Source organism: Syngnathoides biaculeatus, chromosome 8, assembly GCF_019802595.1.
Source record: "Syngnathoides biaculeatus isolate LvHL_M chromosome 8, ASM1980259v1, whole genome shotgun sequence".
In the NCBI taxonomy this organism is placed as follows: domain Eukaryota; kingdom Metazoa; phylum Chordata; class Actinopteri; order Syngnathiformes; family Syngnathidae; genus Syngnathoides; species Syngnathoides biaculeatus.
Genome location: NC_084647.1, coordinates 30,840,074 through 30,856,477, shown reverse-complemented (window position 1 = coordinate 30,856,477; position 16,404 = coordinate 30,840,074). Strand labels below are relative to the sequence as shown.

Here is a 16,404-nt window from a genome sequence, read left to right as displayed (position 1 = left end):
CTTAAACTTCTAGCCTTACTACCTTTCCACCTGCCCTCTTGGATGCACAATATAGCAACCTTTTTCCTAATCATCATGTCAAATAACTCCTGAGCTTTTCCTGTCATAGTCCCGACATTCAAACTCCCTACACTGAGTTGTAGGCTCTGCGCATTCTTCTTCTTCTTCTGACGACGAATCGCTTTTCTCATTATTTTTGTCTTCAACCCACAGTAGCTGAATTTCACTGACACCCTGCAGGTTAACGGTGCCAGGGGTGGGTGTTGTTAACCCAGGCCACGGCCGATCTGGTTGGGGATTCTTTTGATGAACGCTCATATTTGTTTGGCAAAGTTTTACGCCGGATACCCTTGCTGAAAAAACCCTCTACATTTATCTGGGCTTGGGACCACCCAACAGATTGCACTGGCTTGTGCCCCCATGGGGCTGCATTGCACTAAGTCAGATTACTGGATAAAAAAACTGATTTTTACGATCACTGGGCTTTATTTTGTCAACTCAAATACACTCGTTACCATGTCAACGTCAACAAGAGTGGATCGCGCGGACTGTATTATAAGGACAAAATGGGGGAAAAACATGTGCTGGTGGTCAACGGTGCTCACGAGAGGACTTTCATTCAAGGCTTGTTTGAGGGCCAAGAGTACACAGGATTTACAGGTAATGGTCTACATCCTGATTTTTTTTTTTGTGTAAATGTTTTTGTACATGTTTGCATATGAAGTAAACATACACCACAGAACTAGATTCATAGCATTTTTTATTGAACTGTATGCTTATATTTTGTATAAATATGTTACATAACATTTGCACAGAATTATTATTTGCTCTTTCAATAAGAGTACTTTAGAACAGTCGAGGTTAAAATACATGTTGCAGTATTCTCTCTGCTGTCGGAAAGATATGTGTTCCATTTTCATGAATAGCAACTTCATCAGTCTGGCAACTTTTGGAATGGACCAAAAATGGAGGTTCAGCATCTGCTTGTTCGATGTCAACCTCTTGTGGAGAAGACACTTCCTGCAAACTCTGTAATTAATATATAAAAATAAGGTTCAAAATTTATAAAATAAGAAAAAAATGTGGAGATAAAGCAGAGGTTCATTTCAATCTATTTCATTGTGCGGAAATTATTTTTGATAAATTGGAAACATGTCTCCCAATTTGTGAGTGATTAGTCTGTAATACTGCTTGTTTTAACACTATGTAGTATTTTATTAAAATGAAAAACCCTGCACAAATAATTAAATAAAAGGTTTGTATACGTCCATCCTTCACTTCGTTACCAGAGTCTCCATTGCTCAGGATTATTGATCCGAAGTATTTGAAGTCGTTCACCCTCGTTATCTCTTCTCCCTGGAGCTTCACTCTTCCTCCGTTGCCCCTCACATTCATGCACATATATTCTGTTCTACTTCGGCAAATCTTCATTCATCTCCTTTCCAGTGCATCCCTCCATCTTTCTAATTGTTCCTCCGCCTGCTCCCTGCTTTTACTGCAGATCACAATATCATCTGCGAGCATGATGGTCCAAGGGGAATCCAGTCTAACCTCATCTGTCAGCCTATCCATTACTACCGCAAACAGGAAGGGGCTCAGCGTGGAACCCTGATGCAGTCCCACCTCCACCTTAAATTCTTCTGACACTGTTTCTTCAGTGCCACTGTCTAATCTGTACATCATGGCTGGCCTGACCACTGTTTTATAAACTTTGCCCTAGCAGAGTTTTATTCAATATCCATTTGAAAATTGTCAAGATATGTCGGTTTGTTGCAAAACACTATACAGTGGGCCCTGGGCTGACTGGACTTTTGATGCAACGGACTCTGGCAGTGTTACGCGTACAAACAATTAAGGAGGGAAGCCACCGTTTCCATGTGTGTAGTCTACCTTGGAAGATTCCACGATTGTATAGTTATTTTACTGGTCTATTTCTTTTTTGCCAATCTAAAAAAAAAAAAAAAGTCTCTAATGGATGTTTGTAGAAAGGCTTCCCATCTTTTCTTCATTTCTTTAGAAGACCAAGTTTTTCTCACCAGGAAGCCAATATGACCAATGATTAGAAAAACTTAACAGCAAATGGATTCATTACAAAGGAATGTGCAATATAGACGTCCGGGTCTTATCTAGGTATCTGCCGCACGTGAGACGTGTGTCTTCTGGCAGGATAGCCAAAGCCCGGTAACACAAGGTTTTTATATGTATGGGTCCATGGTAATTGTGGCTGACCCCCCCACCCCCACCCCCCGCAGTCTGGTCCTGGTCCTGGACCGGGATGGTAACTTTCCGCTCCTTATCTGGTGTCGTTTGTCTCCACGGCAACGCCTGAGAGAGGAGGATGCCACCAGCCGGTTTTCTGCGTACAAAGATCAAGGACAACCACCGGCTCCACAACACATCCTTGTCAGATTAGCAAATGGACAACACTTTATCTGTTGATTAAATGTATAAGGTCATATTTAGGCAAATAATGAAAGTGCAATAAAAGTAAAATAGTCTTCATTAGGTATCAAATCATCAAACCAATTTTAATCACTCAGACACAACTAAAGGAAATACAAAACCTAGTTTATAAATGCTAAATCAATTTATGAAGCATTTTCTTCCTTTCTGACGCTCTATGAAAAAGTAATTACCTCTTGAACCAAATAACGGGTTGTGCCACCCTTGGCAATGTAGTGTATTTTAGCATGAATAAATAAATCCTGAGTGAGGAGAATTAAGGTCTAATCTTAGAAAGTAAGATAGATAAACTCCTTAAGTAATTCTACTCCGATGGAACCCCAAGGTTTACTTCAAAGGAATTCCATGGCCATTTGGGGCTTTTAGAGCTAGCCACCTCACGAATGACCACCTGGGGTTATCGCCAGGGGTCCTGGTTCCATATTTGCATTCATTGGTTTATTGCACCCAAGTATTCAATGCCCACAGACTTCCCGCACCCAGAATGTGGGGAACATTCCATAGGTGAGGTTGAGAAGGGAGGGTCCCCATGGAAAATGTGAGAGGGGTACCTCTTGGCAACGTCTACAGGGGTAGGAGGATTTTTTTAAGGAGAGAACAAAGGTTGAGAGGGGACTTTTTTGAGGGGTCGGTGTGGGGTGGGGGGCATTCTAAAATGCAACAGAATATCGGACTGGTAGCTTGCAGATGTGACACCTCTTAATAAAAGAATTAGCCCTTCTGTCTCTGAGAGTGCTACCTCCGTTTGCTGCCCAGACTCAAGGGGAAAATACACTTCAAGTGGTGTCATGAACAGGATTCACAGAGCCCTTTTCCGGCGCTGGTGCTGTGGTCCTTTCCAGTTGCCGACTGTCTTAAAGGTGAGCATTTTTTCATAATCTGTCCTGGTGGCTATGTAGTGCTTCCACTGACAGAATTGTGGCTTTGGAATTTGGCCCTTGTGAGCAGTCTCTGGTAGCGAGGTGGTTGAAGGCTTTGGAAACAAAGTCGGGAGTGTGTTTGTAACAGCGTTTGGTTACATGAGTTTGCTGTGTAAGATTTCCCCATTGATTAGGAGTCTCAAGAGCTACCACACGCGTTGGTGCTCCAGAATTACGGCGTGTCTTCATCCAGATGTTGAATTGCCGCATGAGTTGGAACTCGTGAACCATGACTTTTATGTGTTCGATGAATAAGACTCTCATGGGGGATTTGGAGTCTCAAGAGCTGCTCCACGCATTTGGAGTTCTAGAATTTCGTCTTTTATGTGTTCACTGCTGAGCTCCCATACACGTTTGGAGTTCTGGAATCTTGGCTTTTATGTGTTCGCCGCTGAATTGCAGCACGTGTTTGGAGTTTGTGAAATATGGCAGGTCTGCGTTGCATGAGGGCATGAGTTAGCCGATGAGCTTCCACACGAGTCTGGGGCTCAAAAATGTTGGCTTTTATGTGTTTCTTCGGAGAGCACCCCGCATGAGTCTGGGGGGCTCGAGGAAAAAAGTTGCATGCGTACAATGATGACATACTAACTTTACGGTTGACCAGTAGTTGAAAAGGAAGTCACAACTGTGAGCAAGTCTGCTGGTCAGTTGAATTATGTGAAGCAGATGCAAGCAAAATTAAAGATACAAATGTGAATATCTCGCGAGAGGTGAGCGCAGTGTGTGTGCATAATGGCCCCCAAGTGAGTGGCGAAGGAGATGTGGCGATGAAGCATGGTGTGAGGTGTGCCTGGTGGGGTGGCTTGCACACCACTGAGTGGCGGTTGTCTCCATGTAACGACAGACTGTGTCACGTCCCATCGGAATGGGAGTAGGACCCAAATGCAGGACTCGGACGATGCAAGGTAGTTCGGGGAGAAACGTTTATTATTTCGTGGTCGGGGATCGGGCAGGCAGTCAGGTGCTGCAGCGGTAAATGGGACGTCGGGCGAAGAGAGCAGGTCAGCGGGCAGGCATGAGTCGGTACACGGGAGAACGATCAAAGCAGGAAGAAGTGTCAAAGGAGTCAGGCTTACGGGGTTGGTCGGAGAACAGGCGAAGGTCGGTACACACGGGTTGTCGATCAGGGATATGGGAGTACTCAAACGGGACATGAAGCTCAACGAACTGGCGAGGACCAGTCGTCATTGGGGTCATATAAATACACAGGATAATCAGCCCGCATGAGGCGCAGGTGTGCGCCTCCCAATCAGCACAACCACGCGGGCACCCGCAGAGCCCGGGCTGGAGCGGCAGGATCATGACAGTACCCCCCTCAAAGGCACGGATCCCAGACGTGCCTAAACGAAAGAAACAGACAATAATTAACACAGGCAGGGGTGGGCGGAAGGGGGGTTCAGAGGGGGGGGGGGCCTGCCCTCCTCCGGACCCCCCTTCCGCCCGTCTTGCCTGAGTATAAACAGCAGGCTGGAAGTGCACATAGTACTCCGTAATGGAAATTGTGGTTACGCTTGGTGGAAGAGAGGATTTGCTACTGTGAAAATCCTGGCACCTTTTGTGAATGTTGACGGCCGGAGGAAAAGGGGGGTGAGTGCTGAGTTTGAATACATTGCAAGACCCAGGAGAGGAGAACGGAAATTGTAAAAGTGCAATTACGGGTGTAAATCAAAACATGGTTGAAGTTTTGGATCTCAATTATGAATGTAAATGTACATTCATTAATATTTCACGTTATATTTTCACTGTTAATGACACATCTATGGCACTATTTCCTGTTTTAATGTATGTTTTTATTTTTACATGAGTGACCGGGAGGAGCAGTGTGAGGAGGACCAATGGCACCTCCCTCTCGACGGACATTAGGTCAAGAATGGTACCTCTAAAGTGTATGTTCCTGAGGGTGCAACCAAATGTGGAAGGCCAGGGTGATTTTATCTACAAACCTTTTTGGTTGGTATATATATCCATCTGGCATGTAATATTGGGGGAGGTGAAGGTTTGTAGTAGTCTTGACAACAGATTTCAAACAGAATTGTGATGACCCAGAGGGGACACTTAAAACCGCAGCTTGTTTAGGATTATGATTTAGAGAGTTTCAGTTGCTGTGCAAAATAAATGTGTTCGTCATAGTGAAAATTTTGTGGTCTAAATCATTGATGCAGTTAAGGAGGTCCTACACTACTTTTTTCTTAGCCTGAAGAGGAACAGTCATTAAAAGGGGGTTTTAAAGTATTAGTGTAAAAGGTCCACTGTGCTCCTGAACTTGGGAAATGGATTAAAAAGGTTCCATATTACCTGTATGTGATGTGTTAAGGGGGTATAATTTGATTGGAGAAAACAAAATTAATAATTTGAATTGGAAGAAAAGTGTTAAGGCAAATAAGATACTCGTGAACTGTAAGTGACGGAAAGTTCTCTCAGCATGCTGTCTGGGTGCAGGGTTGGGGCAGCTGCTGTTGAAAATCCTCTCTTTGATCTCAGGAGAAACTTGAGCCACATAACGGAGCACAGTGTAACCAGATAATAAAGTGTTTATGAACGTTTATGAACGTTTTCGGGAGGGAGTGGATCATTGAGTGCTGATCAAGTCAATATGAGGTTGCATGCAACCTTAGCATAGCAGTCCATGTTGAAGGGTCATCAACCTGGATGCCATCTGTGACACTATGCCAAAGTGAGAGATGAAAGAAGCCGCACAGTATGGACAACTTGGACCTAAAAGGGATGGCCCTAGACCACTTCAGATCGCCGAGGAGCAGGACAGTGAAGCTCCAGAGGGTCTTCTGTCATAGAGGGCAGGATCAACTGAGGGCAACATGGCCTCTGCTTTGCATGCTCGGGACACTCCTGGGAATGACACAGCATTGGATAGAGGGGCAAAAATGTCCAGGAGCATCAACCTACTGTATAATCAGAATCAGAATTAGCGTTAATGGCCAAGTGTGTAAAAACACACAAGGAATTTTTCTCTGGCAGTCGGTGCTGCCCTGGTATGACATTCAGAACACAACAAAGAACAACATAACAACAAGAACAAAGAACAAGAGACATTTCTGTTTATGAGATGCCACAAGGGAACTCGGATGGGCACCTGCAGAGTACAGAGTGACCCGGGTCTGCGAGAGCACGAATGACCCGGTCAGTGGTCCAGCAACCACATTTGAACTCAGAAACGCAAGACCAGACTGTCAAATATGTAGATCTAAATGTTACGATGATTACAGTGAAAGGTGTTCTGGGACACTCAATTTTACTGCCATGTTTGTGCCCACAACATAACGCTATTCCTTCTGAACATGGGGCTGAGTGGGAAAATAATCAAGGGAAAACCCTTGATCTACCAAATATAACTTTAAATGATAATTACTTGCTGTTCAAACCCTGAGGAGATTGGAGTTTAAAGATGATCCTGCATTTTTTTATACAATGAATTCAAAATACAGGCTGGGGACAATATACATGTTCATGTATAAGACCAAGGTCAATGAATACAGGAGACTTCATTGAATCTATAAATCTAGATTATGAAATACATATATTTGACCTGATGGAAGATGAAAATAGAAAACGGAAGTTCTCTCAAGGAAAAACAGCTAATAAAGTTGATGAATGAAGTAAAAGAGAGAGAAGGAAAAGGAGAAGAGGTAACTGTTAAAGACCAGTGCAGGAATAATTGTGAATATAATTATCATACATCTGTTTCTAGTAAAGAAATGCTTTGCTCTGCACAAGATAACATGGCAGCCGCTTTACAGGAGATAGGGCAAGAACAAGAACATCTAATCATCAGAACTGTTAGAACCAGGAGCACCTGTTGTCTGTTAAAGAAATGATTACCACACATGTATTCATCAATCTTCCACACACATACACAGACACACATGAACATACAAGTACCCTTTGTTTCCAACTATGTTTTGCTCCCGTCTCCTTTTTGCAACATCCATGTAAATAAGGGGCGTTTGAAACCAAATAAATAGAGGTGCTGATGAGAGGATAATCACAAAGTGCAGTGGTGAATTGTACAAGACAGTTCCTCTCCTGTCTCCTTGCGAGCTGTCAAACTTGAACTGGTGTCTTTGCTTCCTTTTTGTGGTGTTCAATGAATGTCTAATTGGTAAACCTGACAACTAGGAAGTGGCAATGATTAGTTAAAGGGGAAATGAGAAAGGCACCCAAGAGAATGAAAAATGGAAAGGCAGTTGGTCTTTATGACATACCTGTGGAGGTATGGAAGCAATTTGGAGAGGTGACTGGAGTTTTTGACCAACTTATTCAACATAATACAAGCGGGCGAGAAGATGCCTGAAGAATGGAGGAAAAGTGTGCTAGTTCTCATTTTTAAAAACACAGGCGATTTGCAGAGCTGTGGGAACTATAGAGGAATACAGTTGATGAGCCACACAATGAAGTTATGGGAAAGAGTTGAATGCCATCCAAGTAACATCTTTTTCATGTACAATTTATTTGTTTAACACAACGTCCCAACTTAATTGGAATTGAGTTTGTAAATAATTTGTTTTCATTAAACGCAACATGAGATACAGTGAGGAGGGTGCCTGCTCGGGGGCCCACTAAAGGTGGATGAGGTCTGAGGTATTTATGGTGGGCTCAAGACAAGTCCAGGACATTCTGAACTCTGAACTGCTTTCCCTGGTACCTTCTGGAGCTTGAGGTGTGGAGTCCTCCTGGAACTCTGAAAGTTTCTTTTGCCCAAATTTACAATGCTGAATGAAGCAAGAATGCCCTAACGGAACGTGGTATGGGGTCAAAGATTTGGCTAACGCATTTTTCACTATTCCCATTCCTGAGGATAGGATGAATCAATTTGCGTTTACCTGGGAAGGGCGCCAATACACGTTTACCAGACTACCTCTGGGTGATTTACATAGTCCCACAATCTGCCACCGGGTGGTAGCAGAGCACCTGGAAAAGCTAAAAGTTCCTAAAGAAATAATGATATCACATTATGTCGATGACATACTAGTGCAAGGAATGAGCGGGGAGGAGGTGAAGAAAGTTCTAGGCCAGCTAATACAGCACATGAAAGGGTTCGGATGGGAAATTAACCCTGCAAAGGTCCAAGGACCTTCGCAAACGGTAAAATTTCTAGGAATCATCTGGAACAAAGGGGAAAGGGAAGTGGCAGAAAAAGCTAAGGCTAAAATTGCTAACTTTCCAGTTCCACACACCAAGGCAGATGCTAGGAAATACATCGGGTTGTTTGGATTTTGGAGGAATCATATTCCTCATGTGGGACAGATACTTCAACCTCTCTACAAATGCACTTAGAAAAAGGAGGACTTTAGTTGGGGAGAAGAACAACAGCGATCATTTGATATGGTGAAGGAAGCGATACAGCAAGCAGTGTCATTGGGAAAAATGAAATCGGGACCGGTAGAATTACAGGTGTCAGCGTTAAATGAGTACGCTAACTGGAGTTTGTGGCAAAAGCAAGATAGGATTCGTAAACCCTTGGGATTCTGGTCGAGAAAGCTCCCAGAAGCAGGCCTAAGGTACACACCTTTTGAAAAGCAGCTATTAGCATGCTATTGGGCATTGGTTGAAACTGAGGCTCAAACGGCGGGCCACGAGGTGTTAATGAGAACACATATACCGATTTTGACATGGGTTAAAGGTAACCTGACGACACATAGAATAGGAGCCGCATAGGAAGCTAGTATTATCAAATGGAAATGGTATGTGTCTGAGCAAATTAAAATAGGGGAAAAAGGAGTCTCTATGTTGCATGAACAAGTTGCAGATGCTCCGGAGGATGGAGAGACGCCGTTCGAGGTACATCCTCTCGAAGAGTCTCCAGTAAAGGCGGGAAAACGATGGGACGACCTAGATAAGGAGAGAAAAGAGCGTGCTTGGTTCACTGATGGGTCGTGCCAATACATTGCTGGTAAACGGCGATGGAAGGCCGGGGCGTTCAACCCACAACTCGGACAATCCCTAGAAGAATTAGGAGAAGGAAAGAGTAGTCAATGGGCTGAATTGAAGGCAGTACATATGGTAATTATGCAAGGAGGGCCGCAAGGACTCTGCATATTTACAGACTTGTGGTCAGTAGCCCAGGGGCTTCTTACGTGGATGCCCACATGGCATGCCACGGGGTGGAAAATTCATTCAAAAGAAGTTTGGGGAAAAGAGTTGTGGGCGGACATTTGGGAAAAAGCTAAAACTATTCCCATCACTGTGGTGCATGTGGATGCACACACTAACAGAGGAGACTCAGAAGCTCTCTATAACAAAGCTGCAGATCAGCTAATAAAAATCATGACAGAAGTAAGAGAGTCTAGCCCAGGATTAGCTAGATGGGCTCATGTTAAAGCAGGACATTGGGGAGTACAAGGAACTCTCCAGTGGGCTCGAGACAGGGGCATAGATCTGAAGTTCGACGATGTCAGAACCGCTATTGCAGAATGTGAAGAATGTCAACATCAGAGGCGAGGTGTTCCTCAGCATGTGGCAGGACAGCTACATAGGGGTAAAACCTCCGGACAGATCTGGCAGATGGATTTTGTTGGACCACTGCCACAGTCGCAGGGCTGTAAATATGCCTGCACCGCAGTAGACACATTCTCAGGGGTTCTGGTAGTTCATCCCAGTAAAACAGCAAAACAACAAAGCACAATACGATGTTTAGAAGTAATACAGAGGTATTATGGAACACCAGTTCAAATACAAACGTATAATGGAACGCATTTCACAGGGAATGTGGTAAAAGAGTGGGCAAAGACTCACCATGTAGAATGGATCTATCACATTCCCTATTAACCGCAGGCTGCTGGGCTAATAGAGCGAATGAATGGAATTCTTAAGGAAACATTGAAAAAGCTATCTCGAAACAGAACGCTGGACAAATGGTGCAAAGACTTACCCGAGGCGGTGAATCAGATTAATAATAGACCGCTTGGGTCGGGAATAACGCCCCTAATACGAATGATAATGGGGGAACCGGTACAAAATTCCAATGGGGAAATTAAAATGTGGAAAATTGATCCTCAAGCTGAAATTCCCGTACGAGCTACTCCAGGCTCAGCAGGATTGGATTTGAAAATCCTCACAAACATCACTCTGGTTCCCAACGAAATCCAAATAGTGAAAACAGGATTGGGGCTCCAATGTCCACCAGGGACATATGGACACATTCTACCACGAAGTGGGTTATCACTAAAAGGGTTAACAATTCAAGCCGGAGTAATTGATGCGGACTATCAAGGAGAAATTGGAGTGGTATGCAAATTATTAGCAGAACAGCCCCTTACATTGGAAAGAGGGGACAAAATTGCTCAATTGATAGTGAAGCCTTGCCTTGTAACCAAGGTAAAAGAAATACCTAAACCTGTGATGATAACCACCAGAGGGGAGGGAGGATTTGGCTCCACTGATTTGGCAGGGGCAAAAGTTTGGGTAAAACAGCCAGACGGTCCTCCCCGAGCAGCAGAAATTATAGCTCAAGGGCAAGATGCTACTGTGAGCGTCTTATATCCTGGAGAGGAAAAATTGGTAAATGTACCGGTGTCAAAATGTTATACAAGAGAGAACTAATCACATGTTTGTAGTATGCACTATTTGTCGTAACACAGATGCCGTGGTGGTATTTGCTGATTGGAAGACCATCATCGGAGAGGCGCCATGGCCGGACCAGGGAAGACCGAGGGCCCAAGAGGTGGCAGTGTCGTCTGCTGGGTCACGCGTATCCTTGTCCTTGGTGCCATGGTCCAACTCTGCTGCGCAATGACGGAGGGTGACAAATTGGAGCAGGTCCAGTGGCTCCGCATAAGATGGAAAAGAAGTACCCGGGACCGTACTCAAGGAGGCTACACCTGTCCAGCTTACCAAACTTGCGACGTGGTAAACGTCACCAGCAATTGTCAGATGTGGATGTGCAAAAGGTGCCTTGGAGGGAAGGACATTCCGGTGGTGGAACAAGGATGCAACTTAACCGTTACTTCAGTAGTCCCCATGTGCCACTACAACAGGACGACCGAGACCTGCAATGAGCACAACTGGACGAGGTGGACAATTACCGTAAAGGAAACTCTGTTTTTTTTAACAGCGCTGAAATCTCGGGACGGAACACATTTTTGTATATAATATGGGTGTTACCTGGGAAACCTAATCCTATAAGAACACACATAGCACCAGTATTAGATACCTGTACACACATGGCACAAGCCAGGGTTAAAACCCGAGTGTACTGGGAAATAAAATTCCCTGATATACCACACTGTACACGAAGACGTAGAGCTTGGTATGATACTCTCTTAGGAGGAACGGGAACACTGTTTGGTGTAGCTAATGCTGCAGATAACGAAGTAACCAGAACAATGTTATCTAACACAGGGCAACATGCATCAGAGGCTATATATCAAGTAGGGGTATGGCTTCCAAAAGCTATGATAGGGCAATTGGAAAACACAGATGTTTGGAAAAAGGCATTTACATGGGAGTTAAAATTATGGAATGAAACATATGATGCGTTAAAGAATCTATCACATAGAGGTAATTGGACAACCTGTGCATTGCAAATGATACATGCGGAAGCTCAAAAAGAGCGATTCCAGAGAATAATGACAACGGAAAATTATCACGAATGGAGACGGGTTTGGAATATTAGTAGCAAACTTTGGTTACAGTTACACTCGGAGCGAACAAAATGCAACAGTACATATTGTGCTGGGTATTGGACTCAGTACAATGTGTCTACTGTCAAAACGATACGTAAGTATCAAGTATTACCGGTGATTACTGCCACAGGATTTTGGTTTTTACATCTGGATGGAGAGTGGATGGATGTGGGAACTAATACGACTTATGAGATGAAAATGTGTGACGAAACAGCCAGAGGAATGGCATGTACATTACAACAGGGACACAGCAATCCATGTTTAACCGACTCAGAGGCTGTACTTTGTGATTGGACGAGGGAGCCACGAAGGGAGATGTTGTGGCAAATCGGACCACATGCTCTATGTGTGGCAACAATGCAAAATAATTCACAAGTACCATCGGTTCCTTTCGTTGGTTGCTTATATAATGTGCACCTATGGCATTGGGGAAACCAGACGTATCGTTTGTCGAATTACTCTGTGTCTAATCGGCTGACACAAGTACAATGGGATGTACTAAAGAATCCCTGGAACCTCTCACTGGAGCGTTTCAAATGCGCATTGGAACAATCCACTGAAGTTCAGAAAATTATACAGTCACATACGTCTAACATCTCCAAGCTCATGGTGTCCACATTAGTAGCCAGCGGACGGGTACAACATGCTGCTAATATAGTACAACAGTCCTCAGCCCATCACTGGTGGGACATCTTTTCAGGGATGTCAGTCACTGCTAGGAGGACTTTGGTGCCCCCTCTGATTCTGTTGGTTATTATAATATTGCTATCACTATGTAATCTGCTAACGTGTATCTACGTAAGACATATCCGAGCTGAAGTGGAGTGGGTGATTATGCAACGCATGAGATGATTGTATGCCTTGAGAAAAGTAATGGACACTTCGGTATCGAGAACTATACTGTTAAGTAGGTGCCTCACCCCACTCATATATATACATTTATGCTAGATGGCAAGAATGTTTATCACATCAATATATTCACAGAAACCTAACGTTGCGGGAATTATGGTCCATGTTCTTTCATGACATCATGAATCACACTGGAAATGGAATAATGTTACCATCGACGTTGACGGGTATATCAACTAATATGTGAAGCCTCAAGAGTGGAATGAAAGGAGTGTTAATTAGTGATGCTTCCCATAACCGTTGAATACCCGAATGTATTGTATCTCATTTGTTTTATCTGGTTCAAAGACAACATTGTTGTGGGATATCGTGACTGTTATCTCACTTGTTTTTCTAGTCAAGACGTCTAGACCGTTTCACACTCACTTGTTATCTGGTTCAAAGACGACCATTGTTGTGGGATATCTTGATTGTTATGTTTCTCAGAGCCTGAAGGACACACTTAGGTGTCAAATGTAAATTGGCTACAGTTGTTGCGGCGCCAGGTGGGACGGGTAGGCCACCCGCCCTTTCTCTCACACGCAACTGAAAAGTATAATAGAGAGATGCAGAGCACAAACAGGTAGAGTCTGCTGCAGGTTTCGTACGAACGCCCAGCTGGTTGACAAAGCGGACCTCTACCTGGGTGATGGCTCTCCACCTTCTCGGCATAGGTAAGAGGCTCATATGATTGATTTCACGCAATGTCAACCGTGTTTTGAGAACTTGCATTTGGTCGAAATAAATATGCCAGTTATTGAGGCTAAATAGCATTTGGGAACGTTGGTCTTTTGTTGAGTGTCATCTTTGTCTCCTGAGCGCCGACCAGCACCGATCCTTTCAATAAAACACATGCTGCTTATGTTTACTTTCGATATTGATGGAGATGGAGAAAGTTAAAAAACAAATGCTGTTGTTTTAAGATCCAGTGACTGACGGAGTATGTAAATAATTGAAGAAAAAGTGGTTAAACTGGATGAGATTTTCTCTTTTCGAGTGGGAAAGGTCTGGTCTGAAGCCAAAGTAGAAAGTGGAGGATGATGTGGTGTGTAATTTTAAAAATCCACGTTGGCACAGCCTGATCCAGGATGAAAGCAGAGACAATACAGTGCACAAAAAGCTAATTCTGTATTTTAATTATCCACATATATTTCTGTATAGTATATCACATAACATTAATAACATAAAACATTAGGGGCATCATCACCCCCCATCCATATTTGTATTGGTAACTGAATCTAATAAACATTAAGAATGACAGAGATGTGTCATAAAAATAAAAAAGTTTCTCAATCCGCTTCTCTACTCCTGACTGTAGAAAATAACATCAATGTTCAACACTATGTTTTTGCATGACTCCTGCCATAAAAATTCTCTTCTTTTTACTGCTCACCCATTTCCAGAAACATTTATCAAAATCTAACAATTCTTCTTCAGGGCCTTCAATTTTACTGATGAACAGTTCATTCACACTTTCTGTTTTGAGATAGTTCATTTAGGACATCTTTACAAAGTTATGCCTGCTGAAGCCCTGTTCTTCACATCAATTACGTCTTTGCAGTTGCAGCAAACTTTGATTTGTGATCAGCTGTCTGCTGATGTTTCACGAAGTCATCCAACTTCGGCGCCACCGATGGTTTTCAGCTTGTCAGAACACTTTTTCTTCCACTGTCAATACACCATTGGCAGAAAAAAAAAGAGTTTTAAATTTGAGCCACTTGAATTTAGAAAACCATTCTTGGCTAATCTTTTGCCTCTGCCCTGCACGGGGAGTAGATTTTCTGACAGCAGACAAAGTTTTGTTGGCCGTCTTTCCCGCGTAATGGGCATCTGTCAAAGTTGGCGGCTGACAAGCTGCACTTATACCACTGCCATCCTTTGTTTTTCGGAAGATAATCCTAAAGGGCTTATAAATTTTCCGTAGCATCCACAAGTAGCATGAATCGCTGGCAAGAATCCGTAGGTTTGTCGCAGAACCCGGAAGCAGTTGTCTCTGATGTAAACACTTATTCGCTTAACTTCCGGTATAGCTCCGACGAAACTTTCATCACGCTAAAGCCAGGTATCAAATACAAATTCTTGTAATATACATAAAGGTCTACAACAGTACAGAATTGTATGCTAGGATGAACACCCAATTTACATGTTCGCCCTTTTTTTTCACCATTTTAAAACTTTACTCGCCAGACTCAGTATGTGTTCAGATATGGTGAGGTCCCTGTAACTTCCGAACATGCTCAGTATGGTTAACTTGCATTTCCTGTTTCTGGGTGAATAATGATTGTTTAGGAGCAGGCTTGTTGAGTTTACAACGTGAATGAAATAAACATGCAAATTAATGTCAGGACTACACAAAATAAGTAATGTCTTTCAATATCTATTTTTCTACTCGTAACAAATTTTACATGCGTGATTTTTCGTGCTCAACTATGTAGATTTGCAAGTCAAATCACAGTGACTGCATTAGTACAGTACTGTAATGCGAAGCCGCATTGATAGGGTGTAATGCGGCATCTCCAGCAAGACAACAAGGACCGATGAAGCAAAAAAAACAAACCAAAAAAAAAAACGCCACTTACCCCTACTTCACAGTTTTTCACTTTTCGGGGGTGGGTCTGGTACCAATTAACCAAAAATCCAGAAATCACAATGTATGATTTTTTAACGATTTATTTGTGTGATACAAATAAATATTTGAACACCAGTTTATTTTATTCTGACCTCAAAGACCCGTTAGTCTGCCTTGAAAAGTCCACCTCCACTCCATGTATTATCCTGAATTAGATGCACCTGTGTGAGGTCGTGACTGCATAAAGACAATTTTCCACCACATACAATCAGTAAGACTCAACCTTGTAACATGGCCAAGACCAAAGACCTGTCCAAAGACACCAGAGACAAAATCGTACAACTCCACGCGGCTAGAAAGGGCTACAGAGAAATTGCCAAGCAGCTTGGTGAAAAAAGGTGCAAGATATCACCTCGTGGGGTCTCAATTATCCTTAGAAAGGTGAGGAATCAGCTCAGGACTCCACAACAGGACTTGGTCAATGACCTGAAAAGAGGTGGGACCACCGTTTCCAAGGTAACTGTTGGTAATACACTAAGACATCATGGTTTGACATCAAGCGTGGCACGGAAGGTTCCCCTGCTTAAATCAGCACATGTCAAGGCCTGTCTTGAGTTTTCCAATGACCATTTGAATGATACAAAGGAGTCATTGGTGAAGGTTTTGTGGTCAGATGAGATCAAAATTGAACTTTTTGGTTATAATTTTACTAACCATGTTTGGAGGAAGACAAATGATGAGTTCCATCCCAAGAACACAATCCCTATTGTGAAGCATGGGGTTGTTTTTCTGCAAATGGGACAGGACGACTGCACTGTATTAAGAAGAGGATGACTGCAGCTGTGTATTGTGATATTTTGAGGAACAACCTCTTTCCCTCAGTCAGAGCATTGAAGATGGGTCATGGCTAGGTCTTTCAACATGA

At 43.2% G+C, this 16,404-nt stretch overlaps 1 protein-coding gene across 1 annotated transcript in view; it reads right to left on the bottom strand.

Annotated features, from left to right (window-relative positions):
- Positions 1-888: 888 nt before the first annotated feature.
- The window catches only part of LOC133505127 (galectin-4-like), a 35,372-nt gene continuing 19,856 nt past the window's right edge, over positions 889-16,404 (bottom strand). The window contains 1 exon segment of the mRNA XM_061828090.1: positions 889-4,723. Coding sequence (XP_061684074.1) covers positions 4,682-4,723 — 42 coding nt within the window. The 3' untranslated portion in view covers positions 889-4,681.